This window comes from Caretta caretta, chromosome 6, assembly GCF_965140235.1.
Source record: "Caretta caretta isolate rCarCar2 chromosome 6, rCarCar1.hap1, whole genome shotgun sequence".
Lineage (NCBI taxonomy): Eukaryota > Metazoa > Chordata > Testudines > Cheloniidae > Caretta > Caretta caretta.
This window is the reverse complement of record NC_134211.1, coordinates 61838408-61856678: the sequence shown is the minus strand read 5'-3', so window position 1 is coordinate 61856678 and position 18271 is coordinate 61838408. Positions and strand designations below refer to the sequence as shown.

General features: G+C 44.0%; 1 protein-coding gene across 7 annotated transcripts in view; it reads left to right on the top strand.

The window, feature by feature from the left end:
• PLEKHH1 (pleckstrin homology, MyTH4 and FERM domain containing H1) overlaps positions 1-18271 on the top strand; it is an 81537-nt gene that overhangs the window by 31108 nt on the left and 32158 nt on the right. For 6 of the 7 annotated variants that reach the window (XM_075129634.1, XM_048854067.2, XM_048854065.2 and 3 more), the window contains 8 exons: positions 417-500; positions 2940-3021; positions 6129-7141; positions 10161-10239; positions 11473-11564; positions 12296-12446; positions 13773-13912; positions 15234-15344. In XM_075129634.1, the coding sequence (XP_074985735.1) occupies positions 417-500; positions 2940-3021; positions 6129-7141; positions 10161-10239; positions 11473-11564; positions 12296-12446; positions 13773-13912; positions 15234-15344 (1752 nt within the window). Of the gene's footprint in view, positions 1-416; positions 501-2939; positions 3022-6128; positions 7142-10160; positions 10240-11472; positions 11565-12295; positions 12447-13772; positions 13913-15233; positions 15345-18271 lie in introns of those variants that run through there. The other variant, XM_048854071.2, reaches the window with a different exon arrangement.

Sequence of the window (18271 nt, the reverse complement as noted above, 5' to 3'; positions counted from 1 at the left end):
TGACATGTAGCCACCGATTGGGTGGAAAACTACAGCTATTTAACACCGCAGAGCAACATTACATAATAATGTAGGATAAGAGGAGTAGAAGACTATGTACAAATGAAACTCTGGGAGGCAGAATGTAATTGCTCAAGATAGAATTAGGCCAAGATACAACAGGGCCCCAAAACAGATACCCTGGAATTGTTAGCCTAAATTTTCAAAAATGACTCAAGTGGATCTTGAAATCACCAGACACCTTAAAGGGGCCTGATATCAGAGGCCAGGTGAGCATTAATATCTAACTACACTTTAGTCCCGGGACCACTTCACTAAATGGAAGTTCCAGTTTATAAACCACTACTGCTACATTAACCCACTAAGAACATCATGACCATGTTCCCATAATACATTTAATCCTCTCTTTGCCACAGAAGCAGTTGAGGGCTGAGGAAGCTAAAATTGTTCAAGACAAAGCTGCCAAGATCAAGGAATGGGTAACATTTAAGCTAAGAGAGGTGAGTCTCCAGCCTGTTGTCATCTTCTGTGGTGTGCAGTTGGGAGTGGTGATTCTATATGTTGCTGGAGTTGTAAATCGAGCACTTTGTATGGACAATAAAAGCAAGATATTATTACTCCTGGGGGAATTCTGTACCACTGCCTCATGCCAACAGGCAGGATGGGCTCTCCAAAGTCATTGACAAAATGTGGTCACTCAAAGGCATAGCTATTGTGCCACCCAGTTAACTAACCAGCCATCAGACTAGAGTGTGGGTGATATCTACATACAGAAACTCATGTCAGGTCTCTTCTTGCACTGAGTGAAACTTTTAATGTTGTCTTAAATGCTTGTATTCTCCTACACTGGCTTACTCCTGTGGGAATTCAACGCCACTGAACAGGCGCATACTTAATGTGCCATGCATATTTTTAATTTTTTGCATAGAAAAAAGCTTCTGCCAGAAAGTTGCTGCAGTTCCATCTTTTGCCCACAAGAGGGCACTACAGTGTTAGAACAGAGCAGCCTCAGCAGAAAATAACTTCAGCTGGAAAAAGAAAAGGAGTACTTGTGGCACCTTAGAGACTAACCAATTTATTTGAGCATAAGCTTTCGTGAACTACAGCGAAGTGAGCTGTAGCTCACGAAAGCTCATGCTCAAATAAATTGGTTAGTCTCTAAGGTGCCACAAGTACTCCTTTTCTTTTTGCAAATACAGACTAACACGGCTGTTACTCTGAAACCTGTCATTCAGCTGGAAAGCTGCTGTAGTTCCTCCTTTTCCCCACCAGATGGCGCTGTGGTGATAGAACAGAGCTACAGCTCCTGGCCAGCTAGGGAAGAGAAAAAGCCTGCCTTATTCACAGTGCCTGTGGGGCTAGGTCTGGAGAAAGGGGATATGGGGAGACAGACACTGTGGGGCTGCTGGAGAGTCAGAGGGGGGCTCATAAGGGCTAGTGTGGGACAGACTGGGGCAGGGGCTGAATGAGAGTAGAGGCGCAGGGCCACTGGGGAGGGAGGTGCAGGGCCACATGGGGATCGGGAAAATGGCTGTCTGAGTGGGAGTGGAGGGACACATGGGGGTCTTTTTTGTCATCTGTATTGTTACAGACATACTTGCTGACAGGTATTTTGAAATAAATGACCAAAAATAATTGAAACGTGGTATGATTATATTGTGTTATTTTGACAAAATATGCAGAATTTTTCAGAATTTGAGAATATTGTGTGCAGAATTTTTAATTTTTTGGTACAGAATTTCCCCAGGAGTAAAGATATTCATTGCCACAAAGGAGTTAATGTTTGCCAGAGCACACAATTCATGATGCAGGGGCAGATCCTCTGTCCTTGACTTAGGACAATTTACTGATTTGGGCAAAGTTTGTGCCTAATGGAGTAAACTGGTGCTGAGTTGCCATGATCAGATTTCCACCTCCAAGAACCAGAATTTGAAGTAAATTGTTCTCTCATTTAGAGGAAGCAAAAGACTTCCCCACGGTCACCCTCTCCTGTGAATCCTGAGATGCAGTTCCTGTCATTCCTCCCGAGGCAGCACCTGGCACATAGCCATTTTATTTCCTGCTATTCCTTAAAGTTACTAACTCTGTCTGACACTGTTTTCCTCCAGCATGGCATTCCCTCATGTCTGCCCTTCCCCTCTCTTCCAAACCCCTCTCAGCTCCTGGGGCTTTACCTCATTCCAATGCCCACTTAAGTCAATGGGATTCTTTCCACTGACTTCAGTGCGCACTGGATCAGGTTCCTGCTGTCCCATCTCAAAGCACTTTTTAAAAGACTCAGTAACTCTTTACTCCTTGGATTGAGGCCACACATACATCTCCAAACTTTGGATTTCTCAATTTGTTTCAGGAAGGAAGTTGTTAGCATGGTGCTTTACACCTATAGGTCGTGCAGGGATTCTTTATGTGAACCCTGTGTTTGGGTGAGAGTCCCCAGTCTCTTTAGTACTGCTTGGATTATTCGCTGTGATGTGTTTCTTTCCCCTCCCTTGAATATGTATTCGTGAGGGTTAACTTCATGTGTTCCCCACCCAGTCCCTCCTGGGGCACAGGGGGGATCCCATTACATTGTGTGCAAGAGGAAGGAAAGCTGACACTCCCAAGTAATAGTAGTTTAGCTGTCTCTTTCATACCAATTGTTTTCCAAAATATTTTACAGGTAAATTATAAATAATAGCAGTGAGAGAAATGATGGGGCCTATGCAGGGGAGAAGAAAGGTGCTTTCCAAGGATATTTGGGAAGAGTGGGTAGGTGCAGAAGGGCTATTCCAACTGGCAGAAGCTGCTGCTGAGAAGGGCTTCAGAGCTTAAAGTTAAATTTATCTGTTCTTTTTCTTGTTCTTATCTTGACACTTAATTGCAGTCAGACACCTAAACACTTCTTAATGTTGGGGAGAGTGTGTGAATAATTTTTTTCAGTTTTTATTATTGTTTCATAGCTTGAGCTAGGAAATTACCACCTGAAAAACTGTAATCAGAGGCTGACAGAGCAAATTGAAGCCCTTCAAGATGCATTACAAGGTAAATATGTTCATTTTGGAATTGTAACCTAGTAACCAGCTGAGGACTGGTAGTCGGGAATCATGGGTTCTGCCATAGATTAGTAAGTATGACTTGGGCAAGTGGCATAACCTCTGTTCCTTAATTTGCCCATTTTTGAAATGTGAACAATAATGCTGACCTGTGAGGCTTAATTATATCAATGTTTGTAAAACCATCTGGATGGAAGAAGCTATAGACGGCAAGTTGCTTTTATCCTAACAATGCTCCTTATTTGGTTCCAGTGGGGATTGAATCTTGGACCTCTGGTTTAGGAGGCTGCGACTGCTTCCAAGCTAATGGGCCTGGCTGGTCCTTTTGCTCAGGGGGTCAAGGCTGTCATTGGCAAACCTTCATTGACTTCAGTAGTGCAAGATCAAGTCCTTGATGAATTTCACTATACTTCCTCCCTGGGTAGAGGCATCCACATTGCCAGAGAGTCACCATCACAAGAGGCACTATTGGACTTCTTGTTGACATCTTACCAGAGTGGAAGTAAGGACTGACTGAGCCAAGAAGACTGAACTCTCCCCATTGCTCTGGGGGGAGGGAGGAGAGTGTTCCCTCCGGCACAAGGTTGAGGCATTTTGGCAGATAAGGAAGAAGCTTACATTGCCTATGCCTTTGCTGTACCTGTTCCATAGGTGCTGGAACTAGGGGTGCTACTGCACCCCCCTGGCTTGAAGTGGTTTCCATTATATACAGGGTTTACAGTTTGGTTCAGTGGCTCTCAGCACCCACTATACACATTCTCCAGCACCCCTGACCTTTTCTGTGGCTAAAGAGAAGGCTTTCTTCTCTAGGACTGTGAATCCAGCACCTTTCATCAGAATATAATTCACTGTTAAAAGGAGGGAGTTTCCTTTTCCCCAACTTTTCTAGCCTAAATTGAGTCCATTTAAAAAAAAGTCTAGAAATGGGAGCAGAAGACCTAGATTTGCACTAGGCAGATAGGGAGCATTTCTCTCCTGCTAAACTCTTATTCTGAGATGTTTTATGCCTCGCCCCCACCCTTCAATCACCAGGGAAACCATGCAAAGTTCTTGCCAAATCCCAGCACACTTCCGGTCAGGTGCTTTGCAAGTGGGTTTCTCTCATCCCCTCTGGCTCTGGCTGTTTACACAGACAGAATGACTGGTAAGCTGTGTTAATAATCTAGTATTAAGTGTTCCCTGGATCCCAACCCATTGAACAGCAGACAGCTCAGCACTGCCCACCCAACCCCTACCCCCACCTAATTGCATAGACTCACTTTGCCAGGCTAAATTGAGAGGCCTCAGTAGACCGATAAATCTCTTGCAACCAGCCATGCTGATATTAACAGCTTCATCTACAGGCATCTCCCAACATGCCTGGGATTCTGGAAACATACTGTAATATTTCATATGAATGACTTTTTTGCAGAGTTACACTGATGTCAGGGTTGGGAGAATTTATACAGGCATCATATTAGGACTGGGTGGGTGTCACAATCAGTTCCTTGTGCCTCTAGGGTCATGCACTGATGGTCCTTGTTCCTTTATATCTAGTAAGAGGACATATATGCCCAGTACAGCACCCTGCCTTCCATCTTCAGGGCTCCTTAAATAAGTCTCCCAGTCCAGAGTCCTTAAAACATTCCTCTAATGGGTCTAATTTATGTATATACAATTCAAAAACACTCAGTACTAGTAATCCTTCTCACCCCAGTCCACTCCAACACCCACCCACAGTCTGTTCCCCCACCCCACAGTGTGTCAAACTTAGTCCTGGGTGTTCCCACAGAAGAGGATCCAAGCCTTCCAGCTTCATTCTAATTCTTCCCGGCTTTTTGGGCTAGGCAGGCTGCAGTCTTATTCCCCTACTGTCTCAAACTATTCTGCAGCTTCCTCTCCTATTGCCTTGTGCTGCAGACCCAGGTGCCTTCCCTTAAGCCCAGTTGGGCAGCAGGTAATCAGTCGCAGCTGCACAGGACTCTGCTCCCTCTCAAAGGGCCAGTCACCCTGTGATATTTCTCAAGAATGTGGGTTTTAGGCCCAGATTCACAAAGGTACCTAGGGGCCTAAGCCTTAGGTTTAGTCACATAAGTCCCAGGACTGTTCCATTGTGGATAAACACTTAAACAGTCATTGAGACACAGAGAGAGAGAGAGAGAGAGAAAGTGAGAATGGTGGTACAGTCCAGTGGTTAGTGTGCCAATCACTTCTTCATAAGTTGTCCACAGTGGAACAGCTTCAAGAGGAGAGACTGAGGGAACCCCACATGAGAATATCCAATAGTTCAGTGGTTAGAGACTCCTTTTCAAATCCTTTCTACCCTTCTGGCAGAGAGGGGGGACTTGAACCTGGGTTTCCTATATCTCAGGTCAATGTTCTAATCCTTGGGCTAAAAGTCAAAAGGCAGGGGGCAGAACCCTCTCCTCTTTGTCCAGCTGTTCTATGTGGAGTGAGACAGCAGATCTGGCCTAGAGAGTTTCAATGAGCAGTTTCCGCACTTCCTTTTCCAAACTCACATTAAGGCATTGTTCAGATCAGGCCCTATACCTAGGGGAGGGATCAGGATGGAGATATGGCTGCCCTCTGAGGTGCTATTCCCTCACCAGCTCCACAGGTATTCATTGAAAATTTAATACCAGTCCTGCCATTAGAGTAGCTATGAGCTAATGACCTAAGCACAGTGCTGAGAGACAAGTGCCCTGGGTTCAGTTCCTCGGGCTCTCAAGCCTACCTTCTCCACCCCTGAGACTTGAGAGCCCGAGCCACAACATCTACACAGTTATTTTTAGTCAGTGCTTAATTTGTAATGAAAGAGGTGCCAGGGCTCAAGCAATTAGGTCCTGGGTCTCAAGCAATTTTGTAAATTTAATAACTGATGTGGCAAGCCCACAGGTGCTGGGGCTAAACCCTGGCACAAAGTAAACACTGGTTTTAGTATGCTAATGCTAGCTCTGCTCATGTAAGTCTGTGGACCTGTGCTGGGAGAATTGCTCCCACATGCAGTGTAGACATACCCCGTGGCTGAAATACGTCTGACAGGAACTCATCCTAACAAGCAACACTTTGGACAAAAAACATTTAAATGCCCTAACTATCCTTTTTCTCTCTTTTTAGATCTGACAACCATCCCTCCTATTGAATCTCTTTGGAGCTATAACCCTATGGTGCCCAGAATGCTATTGTCACCCTTGCTTGAGAAACCAGACCAGAATCCCGTGCTCCTTGGGATGGGTGTCAAACAGGAGTGTCCGGGAAGAGCTGCTAAAGGTGTTCCCCCTACACCAACTATGATCCTCGTTGATGAAGCCTCCATTGCAGAAGAAGCCATTAAATCATTCCCCTCCCAGAACATGCTCAGGGTCATCCCTGACCCATTGAACTGGAAGCCCTCTGTAGAGAAAGATACGTTCTCTACTGTAATCTCTGACAGTAGCTCAGGGTGCCCTGATCCCACACTACAGGACCCTGCAGTTGAGTCCGCAAGTGTCCTTGAAGCCCTGGCTTTCCAGTCTTCCTTGGGGAGAAACCAGAGCTCTCTTAGCACCTCAGATCAGATGGAATCAGAGCTGGGCAACTCCTCAGATGAGCTGAGTGCCAAGTTCCGCTCCCACAGGCTGGACTCCTCATCCTCAGGGGAAATGATGAGTACCCCTGATGGCTGTCTCCCAACTGCAGAGCCAACAGTGGATTTGCCATCATTCATTACTTCAACACAGCCAAGCTTTTCAGGGAGGGAATGTGGACTAGGCAATAGTCTGACTCTCCCAAAAATCCGGACACCCAGCACCCCAAGAGACAGTATCCAGCTAGCAAAGAGACATTACAGCCAACCCCAGCCCGGTGCTGATCGCTTCCATCATGTAATGAGCACAGAGGTTGGCACCTTCCAGCCCATAACAACCTCAACACTCTGCCCTGCACAAGTGGAGGAGACAGACATTGATGATGATGAGCTGCCAGAGAAGATGGAGACAGAAGGATGCCCAGTGGGGGGAAAGGTTGGGATGGGTGTGGAGATTGATCAGCATCCTGATTCAGGCAAAAATGAAGCTGGGAATTCTGAAGCTGGACCACTAGACCCAGGAGGCAAACCTCCCACTCCACCACTGCACAGGTTCCCATCCTGGGTAAGAAACACAGGTGACACTACGGATACTGTTCTGCTCAGCTTTCATCAGTATTTGGGTGCCTCTGTCAATAATGGTTGGGCTTGGGTTGCCTAGATGAAGGCTTATAGTGACCTTTATCTGGGCTGTTTGGCTCCTGGCAACCTTAGTTACTTATGAAGGCAGCCATCTTTATCAAGCCAAATAGTTCCTGATAATGGAACATACTGTTCACATTGGCAACTTTTATTCTTTTCTTTTCTTTAAAAAAACAAAAGCAAAAGATTTCTGGAAAAAATTCCCACCAAAGAAATATTAATGTTGAGTGATCAAACTCAGAAGTCAAGAAATGCAAATCTACAGTTGAAGGTTCATCATTAATTCTGTTCCCATGTGAAATTACAAGCCGGATAGGCGGGACGGGGAGAAATAGCACTGGGACAGACTATTGTAGGAGACAGGGTCAGAAAGAACTGTCACCACTAGAGAATGCTTCCCTCCAGAATCTGAAAAGGAACTCCATATTCCAAAGTCTCAACATTATTTTGCTATCAGCAAAAGTAAAATGTGGCACTGGCAAAGCATGTGTGTCATCCCCCTCTAGTGTCCAGCCCACATAGAAGATAACAGCCTACAAATATTAGTACCAGTTACTCCATTAGTTTAGCTTAGTACCAGTTAGTTTAAGTGGCAGAGGTCTCTGTGGGGGATCTAAATGTTCCAACCCTGCTGAGGACTCATGTGGGTGTTTATTCACTTTGTTTTTTTAAAAACTCAGGAAACGACACACACAAACTATATTAAAAGAACATTTTTAAGGTTGGAAACTCAAGCCCTCAAAAGTTAGGAAATGTCAGAATTAAGGTTGCCTGTGCAACCTTAATTTGGCCCCGTTATGCATGTGCTTTATGATATAGTCAGCTACGTCTATATCATGAGCGAGGGATGTAATTCCCAGCTTGTGTGCACAACTGGCACTAGCTTTCATTGAGCTACCATGAGGATGTGTACGTGAGCTGGTTATCATGCCCCCAGCTTGTAGTACAGACATAGCCTTTAATTACACAGTTTTTTTCACAGGACCCCTCCTTTATCAGTGCACAGGATGAACCTTCTCTGGGGATGAATCAGGGTTGTATTGTGAAAGAGGCTGTTGCCTGTAGGACTCCTGCCTGACTTATTGCAGAATTTGGGAGGTGTGTGGCGAATGAGGCAGGAAGAGAAAGGACAGTCTCATGGTTAAGGCTGTTGAATGCTGCCTTGGAGAACTGGGTTCTGTTTCTGTCTCTGCCACAGAGTTCCTGTGTGATGCTAGTCGAATCACTTTAAAAAGTGGTCCCCCTAAGGGCGCTGTGGAGTGTGGTCCCCCTAGGGGCGGGGCATGGAGGAACATTCAGGGGGTGGAACTTGGGGGGGGGGGCAGGCCAGTCCCCATGGGGGGCAGGGAGGAAGTGCCCCCAGCCCTGCTCTGCCCCAGTCCCAGCTGCAGCTCCGCTCCACCCCTCTGCCTCCAGCCCCACCCCAGCTTTGCCCTCATTCTCTGTCCACCCCCTGACCAGCACTGCCTCTAGCCCAAGCTCTTCTGCTTAGCCAACTGTGCGGGAATGCAGGGGGCATGTGGAAAGATTGCATTATTGGTAAGGGTGGGCGCCACAGGAAAAGTTTGGGCACCACTGACTTAAACCTTATTTTTCACTGGTGGTCACTAATTGTGCACTCCTCATTTTCGGGGTGCCCAACTTGAGTTGGGTGCCTTGGGGTCTGATTTGCAAAAATACTCAGCACTAACAGCTGCAACTGAAGTCAATGGGAGCTGTGCTTGGAACATATAAAGTGCTATATAATGCTAAGCTCGCTGAAAAATCAGGTCCGAAGTCTCAAGTTGGACACCCAAAATTAATGGACACTTTTAACCTTAATCTCTCTGTGCCTCAGTTTCCCACCTGTAAAATGGGGATAAAACCACACACTCATCTCACAAGGGTGTTGTGAAGATAAATTAATTAATGTTTGTGAAACTCTCAGATACTGTAGTCATGAGTGCCATAGAATTTCCATAAAGAATTTAATAACTTTCTTCAGGGCCAGATTTGAACTGTGTGTATTAAATAAGGCATCGGGCCACCCAATAAACAATGAGGAGAAACCAAATTATTGAATAGTTACTCATTCAATGAGTACTGTTCGTGCTGTGCACTGAATGAGGCAGGGCTCCTATGGAAAAAATAGAATGTGCTCATGTAATTAAAGAGTGTATTATAATGCATATGCATATGGTTAACCTGAATGTTGGCATATCCTAAATTTTGGGTGCTTGATTTTCATGTAGTTTATGTGTAATATTATATATTATTTGACAATGTTTAATTATACAGCGATAGCGTTTTTCAGGAATAAGTGTGAGGTTGCAGAATTAAGGATTATCTTCCAATCTTAACTCTGTGTTTGCCCACTTTTGACTGCTTGATTTCTCAAGCTTAATGTTGCATTAGTGTCAGATTTTTTCCCCATGGAATTTGTGTCATTTGTGAAGCTCTTCGAAATCTTTAGAGAGGAAATGCCATATGTTATGGTAACTCAGACCAAGGCTTGTTCAAATAATTCCAGCCATTGCCTCCATTCTCTTGGCAAAGAATGGGAATTTTTCACAGATGTTCACTTTAGATCTTTTTTTAGTACATTTTAATGCATTTTGCATAGCAATGAAACCAGCATTTCTAAATTATTATTTAAACTGATGATTGAGTATAGATGGCCCAGCTTGAGGATGTAATCTCTGTAGCACTACCAGCAATTCAGCTGTGATTCGGGGGTGGGACTGGATATCACAACTACAGCTCCCTTCCAACCACCATGCAGTGGGATGGATCAGTTTCTCCTTAGAGATTCTTTCCTTAATGGATGCGGCTGCCAGTCGGGACAAAAAGGGACGTGAGGCCATTAGATCTGAACAAATGAAATAGTTCAGTTGACTTACAATTTGATTTTTATATTCTGGTGCTTTTTCTGACCATTACCCTATGCAATGCTATTGTTCTAGGAGAGTCGGATCTATGCAGTAGCCAAGTCTGGCATGAGGCTGTCGGAGGTGGCCCTCAGGACTGACTCTCCCAGCCAGAGTAAGTTTGAGATAAGATCCATCCAGAGAGAGCTTAGGCTGAGGCTGTAGGACATTAGCCTCTGGCTGTTCATGTTTTCTCCTTTTCTTGCCTGTTTTCAAATCAGATCTCGCCCTGGCTGTCAGCCAGGTTGAAGAAGATATCTGGGCCTAGATGGGTATGCCTACACTGCATCTCAGAACGAGTCTCCCAGTCTAGGTCCATAGATTTGTGCTAAGCAGGGTTTGATTTAGCACACTAAAAATAACTGTGTAGATGTTGTTCGGGCTCCCGAGCCTGCGGGAGGGCGTGAGAGCTGCAATGTCAAAGCAATATTTACACTGCTATGTTTAGCACGGTAGCATGAACCATGCTAGCATGAGTCTGTGGACCTGGACTGGGAGGCTTGCCCTCAGTTGCAGCACAGAAATACCCTGAAGGACCAATCCTCGATTTTTTTTGGCCTCTATGTTAAGTAACTTCTATGGGGGGACCAATTTAGCTCCTTCCGCACTTATGACAAGACACTTTTCTGCATACCCTACTGTTGCCTGCCTGTGATCTGCTCTCAGGCTGTGGTGACCCCGCCATCACCTTCCACCTATTTCTGAGCTCCCACAACCTTTGGTGACCTCCCAAAATGGCACAGGAAGCTAGGCATGGAACCTTCCAAAATGAAGATGGGGTAGTTAGGGAATTAATTATTTGGCATGGCCCTCTGGCACTAACTTTCTTGGGCATAGTGCTCTGGCTGGCATCTCTGGTATGTGTATGAACCTCGGTAAGTTGACCCTATGTAGCTATAGGGATTGAATAGATCTAAGGCTAGCCCTGGGCCCACAAAGTGAGGAGCAATGGAATACCTTTCTTGTGTGCTCTGTTAGTAAGATGGCCAAACAGTCTCACTCTAGTTCAGTTAAGTCATGGTTGGTCATGCACTTATCCACCAGAATGCTAAAATCTGCTGGTTCTGCCTCTCACTATGTGGTTCACTGTGCCTGGGAGGAATGCAAGGGTGGGTGAGGTGTCCTGTAGGCACCATGGAAGAGAAAGTGCAGTACCTCCGAGAACTTTCCAAAATTAGTAACTCCCACAACCTTTGCAAGATCAAGTCTTCCAGGAAGACACTACCTCCTTCTCACTAGTTTGTCTTGTTGGGGTTCCCTATTGCTACATTGTGCCATCACACCTACTTCCCTCCATTAAAACCTGCTGTTTTTTCACCAGTCTTTGTTCTTTCTCTAAATTTTCTAGTTTTGAATTTTCCATCATATTCAGCTTCTGGGCCATTCACTTGCCTCATCTACAGAAATGTCACGGTTCCAGTCTACACCACGCTGAAGGGGGTAAGGGATTACTTCACCTTTTGTGTTAAGAAAAGAATGGGGAGAGTTGCTACCATCTTGAGAGCAGCAAGGGACAACACTGAGCAGACAAGAGGGCTTGAGAATGCCAGGGAGCCCTGCAGGCTGACAGGCTGCAGTGGAGCAGCAGATGCCACATACACACATGGTAGTAATAGATATATTTAAAACTATTTTATCTTTGCCAAACTGAGGGCAATATTGGCAACTTGCTAAATCCGTGAATACATCATCAAATTTGCATAAAGTGAAATGTACAAAGGTTCAGTCCACTGAAGTTACAGATCCCCATTCAGGGAGGATGGAACCCTGGTATATGTTTGAGACCAGGCAGTTCTTGGGAAGATTCAGGAAGATGGGTATGGTGGAGACAAGTGAGGTCTTGGAGGATGGAGTCTGGAGGGTGAATGAGAATGAAATAGAAGATGGATCTTGGGAGCCTAAGGGGAAAGATTGGGTTTGTGGAGCCCTAGGAAGATAAAATCTGGGGAGACTCGGGAATAGGGGACCTGGAGGGGAACATGGCCTGGAGAGTCCCTGGAGAATGAGGAATGAGAGTTGAAAACCTCAGCATGATGGTGAGAGGGCCTGGGTAGCTTTGAAGAAATGAGACTGGCCTGTTCTGCCTGTGCTGTCTCTTTATGAATTGTAGCATGTGTCTGTACTGGAGCTCCCCCTTCCTCACATTTTGATCTTGAAGGCTTGTTTTCCAGAAAGCCACCCAGATCAGCAACGTTCCTTTCTTAGATGAGTCCTCAGGCTCTGATGATGACTGCAGCTCCCATGCCAGCTTCAGAACCTCCAATGGTGGATCTGAGATCAGAAAGAGCAGCATGCCAGGCAGTCCTCGTGCTGTGAAACGTGGTAAGGTGAACCAGTAAGATGGGGAGAGCAGGCAGACTTGGGCTGCCAACCATTGCTCAGTAGAAACCAGTCTTCTAGAATAGTTCTTAGTTTACGGTGGAACTCTGACACCAGGACCAGTTTGGGGATCTCCCCATTTGATTGTTACAGCCAAATGATTATGACACACAGATCCTTGGAATCATGAGCTTTTTTACATTAGCTAAAAGAAACACCTTTTTCTTTCCAGGCCATCTGTTAGGCATGTTAATGCCAACTCATGTCAATCAACTTCTTGTTGGCGCCTGTTAGCTCTGTCAAATCTGGTAAATTCTGAATCAGAAGCCAAATGACACTTAAAAAGGTGCACAATTCTTTCCTGCCTTTGGAGCATCAGATAAATTGCATCCTGTTCAGTATAAGTGAAGGTGAAAAACATGAGAATGAGAACTGACTTATGGATCCAATCTAACTTTCCAAAAAGCAGCACCGTCATTGCAAGTGGCAAACAATAAGCCTGAATTCTGTGTAAATAGTTTAAAATTGTCTCTTCTCATGCTATACATGGTTTAAAATGGTCTCTTCCTGTGCTGTACTTGCGAATGTGTCTGTGTGCCACTGGAATCTAGAGGCAGAAGGATTACGGAAAGTGAAGCTGCACTATTAGTAACAGATGATCAGGGTTCTCCTTTATCAGGGGGTAGCCATGTTAGCCTGTATCCACAAAAACAACAAGGAGTCTGGTGGCACCTTAAAGACTAACAGATTTATTTGGGCATAAGCTTTCGTGGGTAAAAAATCCACTTCTTCAGATGCAACTGAAGAAGTGTCTTTTTACCCACGAAAGCTTATGCCCAAATAAATCTGTTAGTCTTTAAGGTGCCACCAGACTCCTTGTTGGTTTTCCTTTAGTTCAAGTGGGAGAGGCTTGTGGTTTGACAGCAGAGGTTCTTGAGCTCTATTAGTTAAAATTATCATGTGTGGTTTGGGTAGTGAGTATCTTGCCTGTGTTTAGGCAGCCCTGAATTCATTACATTATAGAATTCCTTCCCATTCTCATGTTTAGAGAAGACTGGGTTCACAGGCCTGGGTGGTGGGGTTTAGAGAAGACTGGGTTCACAGGCCTGGGTGGTGGGGTTTAGAGAAGACTGGGTTCACAGGCCTGGGTGGTGGGGTTTGGCTGTCCAAGGGTTGGAACAGTATCTGATTGACTTGGTCACCTTGAACCAAGTAGCTTTGGGGTTGAACTGGAGGCTTTTTCTGGCAGCGCAGGCTCAGGCTGCAAGTTACAGATATCACAGCGATCCTGAGCACCTAAAATTCCCACTGTCCCTTAATTCCTGTCAGGTGTCTCTATGTCCTCGCTGAGCTCAGAGAGTGATTATGCCATCCCCCCTGATGCCTACTCCCTGGATGGTGACTGTTCAGAGCCAGAGCACAAGCTGCAGCGGACATCTTCCTATTCTACTGATGGCGGAGTCGGCAGTGTAAGTTTTATGCCCCCTCGGACATCAGTCTGGGATATGGACACAGCACTGACCCTGAAAGGGAAGTGGCAAAGCTACAGTATGAAGGATCTGCCATGCCAAATCAGACTGTTGATCCAGCTTGTCTCTGGCATCAGCCACTGCCTGATACTTCATAGGAACCCCCATAATGTACTTTGCCAACTGTGTAGTGCTGAGCACTGGGGATATAGTCCTTCCTAACCCCGGGGCCATCAGCATGAAGTTTGATTATCCATACCAGTTTTTGGCACATCCCACTCTTCTTTAGGGGATGGTTGTGACCTCACCCATTTGTGTAGAAACAAAAAGTTCTTCATTTGGAAACATGAGAGGCATTTTGATCTAGTGATTAGAGCAACATAGCAGGAGTCACAAGACCCAAGTTTTATTGCCAACTCGGCCACTGATTCATTGTGTGATATCAAGCAAGTTGCTTAACCGCTCTGTGCCTCAGTTTCCTCCTCTATAAAATGGGGGTAAAGATAATTGCACACCTCTGTAAAGAGCTGTGAGATTACCAAATGAAAAGCATTCCATAAATACCCAGTGTTACTTTATCATTGCTGGTATGGGCTTGATTCTGCAAGCACAGCTACAGCATGCTGCATCAACGAGAATGCTGCTGTGCAGCCACCACGTTACTCCTGCCTAGCAGCAAGGTAAGGACAAAGGGTGAAGCACATAGCTCAGTGGCGTGAGATATATTTTGTTTAAGCTCCCATCTCCTCAGCTCAGCCACAAATTATAGACTTCATGCAGGGACCACTTAGTCCAACTCTATAGCCTGTGTGTTATTCAGGAGGCCAGACTAGATGATCATTGTGGTCCCTTGTGGCCTTAAAAATCAATGAATTTCTCATGTGAATCCATTATTTACCCATCCCTCCACCCATTTTTTTTTTACTCTCTTATCCTTGAAAGTAAAGGAGTATACATGCAAGAGGCTTGAGACTTACTGCTGCCTAGGGCTTACCCTTACTTCATTTATGTTTGAAGAGTGCTTAGCACATTGTATGGGAAAATAATTTTCAGTGATTCAGGCAAGCTGTGAAAGCATGACCAGTCCTGCCTTCAGATACCTTCTTCACTGCCCCACACATCCACCATGGTACTTACACATACATGAGCAGGAGCAGATTCTCAAAGTTATGCAGTGATGTGGGCCTTGACATCTGACAATCTGAGCTCAAGAGAAGATGGGGGATGCTGGAGACCTGGCAGATGGCAGCCCTTCATGTGGGCACTTCTCAGTTGCTTTCATCTTGGGGTCAGGATAATCCACCTATCCTTTATCCTCTAGGAGCCCATGGAGAAATCAGGGTATTTGCTGAAGATGGGAAGCCAGGTGAAGACATGGAAGAGACGTTGGTTTGTTCTGAGAAATGGACAAATCATGTACTACAAGTCTCCGGTGAGTGAGAGGCAAACACACCAGTGTCAGACACAGGGGAAAGGCCGCTTGAAGTCTGAGTTAGTTTCATTAACTGGTGAAAGGTGCCACACGGCTAGCCCTGGCAACTGAAATCCTCTGTTTATTCATATAACAGAGACCACATGGGCAGCTGCAGTGCAGACTTGTCCCCCACTACCCTGCCAATGTGCCTCACCCCAACCCTGGAGTATGACCTCAACGATGAGGGGAGTCTCCATTCAGTCATGGGTTTCTCTGTTCAGACAGAGGGGCCGTGTGTAGTGGTGGTTTTTGTGAAATAACAACGTATCCACTAGGAACTGGCTTGGGACTTGTTGACTGACAACACACAGACCACTGAAAGCAAAAAAAAAAAAAAAGTGTTTATCCTCACATTGATCTTACTGTAATATAAAAGCAAATGCAAAAATAAATGCTAGTGCAACATTAAGGGTATGCAGGTAGGCACTCAGATGTGAAGAAGTTAGAACTGACCACAGACTCTTAACTCTTTCTTCCCCTTGTATAAACATACAATTCAGTGTTAATTGCATGGTCACACACTGTTTCTCAAATAATACAATAGCATACAATTTTTTTCCACCTAGTGGTATGTGATCATTTAAGGAGTACTACAATATATAAACAAGGGGCTGATTTGTGTTGCCAGTTTAACTTTAATTTTCATATTTCCTAAGTTTTAAGTGCTTAACTGTGCCACGTTAACATTTTCTTTCATATGATTTCCTTGGAATGTAGACATTGCCAAATCAGCTAACAGGACCCACTAGTCTAGAATCCCAACTACAAAAGTGGCCAACATGATCTGTGTCACAGGGTGGGGTATGTGTGCAAGAAATTCTGTTGTGGACAGTTATCCCCACATAGGGGATATTTCTTCCTAAATTCCCATCAGTTTGTGGCTGGCTTATGACCTGAAACATGAGTGGGTTTTAACCTTTTTTTTTTAAATCTGACCTATGGTAATTTTAGATGTTTTCATTATCCATAAACCCTCATTCTGTTAAAAATCTTACAAACTTTTGATCTCTTTGCTATTTAATGGCAGCAAGTTCCGCAGATGAATTGGGTAAGAAAAAAAAAAAGGTTTCCTTTTATCAGTTTTAAATTTGTTGTCATTCAAGTTAATGTAAAAAGAGATATTCAAAGAAGTGTAGACATGAGCACCCATTTATCATCACCATATCATTCATTCTTTTATTTACATCTGTTCTCTAAACAGTGGCAGTCTTTTTATTTTCCCTCACACAGAAGCCTTCCTAGGCCCCTAATAATTTTTGTTACTCATCTCTGAGCCTTCCTCACATTTCTGGAGCTAGAGTGACCAGAATTAAATGCATTATTCCAGGTGAGGGTACACAATTGAACTCTGTAATGGCATTACAATACTTTCAGTGTTCTTTTCTAATAGATCTTTATTTTTCCTTTTGACATCTGCTACACATCGAGCAAATGTTCTCTCTTTTATCCACTATTTTGTGAAGCTGTTCTAAAGGGTAGGAAAATTGGGTCTCTCTTCCTTTACAGCAGTGATGCTAATTACTCTCTACCATATCACATTTTTCAAAGTGTTTATAATTCAGTTTTTCAAATACTGTTTCAACCATTTTTCCTGGTACTCAAGTAAGTCTTACTCTCTTGTAATTCCCAGACCCATTCCTAGTGCCTTTGTTATGATAGATACAATATTTGCTACTCTCCAGTCCTCTGTCAAAGAACTTATTTTGATGAGATATTGCATAACTTTTTTAGCAGCTCACCCAGTTATTCTTAAATTTCTTCAGAACACCTGAATCAATCCCATCTGCACCTAACGACTTGTTGCTCTTAAATTTATCATTTTGTTCCAGCACCTCATCTTAAACAGATCAGAAAAATAGGTCTGAGGAACATCCTCTGCAGAAAGGAAATACTTAGTTTCTCTGCAATGTCCTTATTCTCCTTAAATTTTCTCTTTACTCTCTGGTAGACTCAACAGTTCCCTAACAGGCTTCCTGCTTCTATTAAAAAAAAAAAAAGTCATTATTTGTTTCTATGTTTTTGGCTATTTCCTCTTCAATTCCCACTTTGCACTCTTAATTTCTCTCTCACATTTTATCTACTATTATTTCATTTTCTTTTCTATAGACTTAACTTGGGCTGGGTTTCCATTTTCTGAAGGATACCCATTTGGCTCAAATAACATCTGCTTACAAGGTAAAAAAGGAAAAGGAAATTATCCAGTTTTATGACTAAGAAGCACCAGCCAGTCAAGGGTAACTGGTGCCTATCAATATTGCTACTGAAGTATGCACTTGTACACCATTCGGCCAAAAGGCAATTAGTTTGTTAGTCTTGCATGGATTTCCATACCTGTGTAAGAATGTACCCTTGAAAGTGCACAGTATAAGAAATCCTAAAGATGACATAAAGGCCAGCCCTGCAGACCACTCATTGATTCATTTTTGGTAATCCTCCTGGCGGCTTCCTAGTGGAAATGATCCCACAAAAGGAAATTAAGATTTCATCTCTCATCAGCTAGTAGCTGATCTGCTTCTTATAGCTGCTCATTGGAGAAAAAAATAGTTAAACTCTGGTGGAATTGTTCAAAAAAATATGGGAGTTGTTATGGAAAATTTAATGCACCAATTACGTACCCAGCAAAACAGACAGAGGAAAGAGATACTTAGATGTTTGGTTACCACTTATTCAATATTCAGACAAAGTACATTCACCTGCCAAAAAAAACAAAAAACAACAACCAAAAACCCAGCACACCTTTTCAATTTTTTTGAATATTAACATCTGATAGACTTACCTGGTCTGTTAAATGCATGTAATCAGAGATTTCACTCAAAAAAAAAAAAAAGTCAACACAAAACACTAAAAGAACATGTCATGGATAGTGTGAAGATGCTCACTCTGTA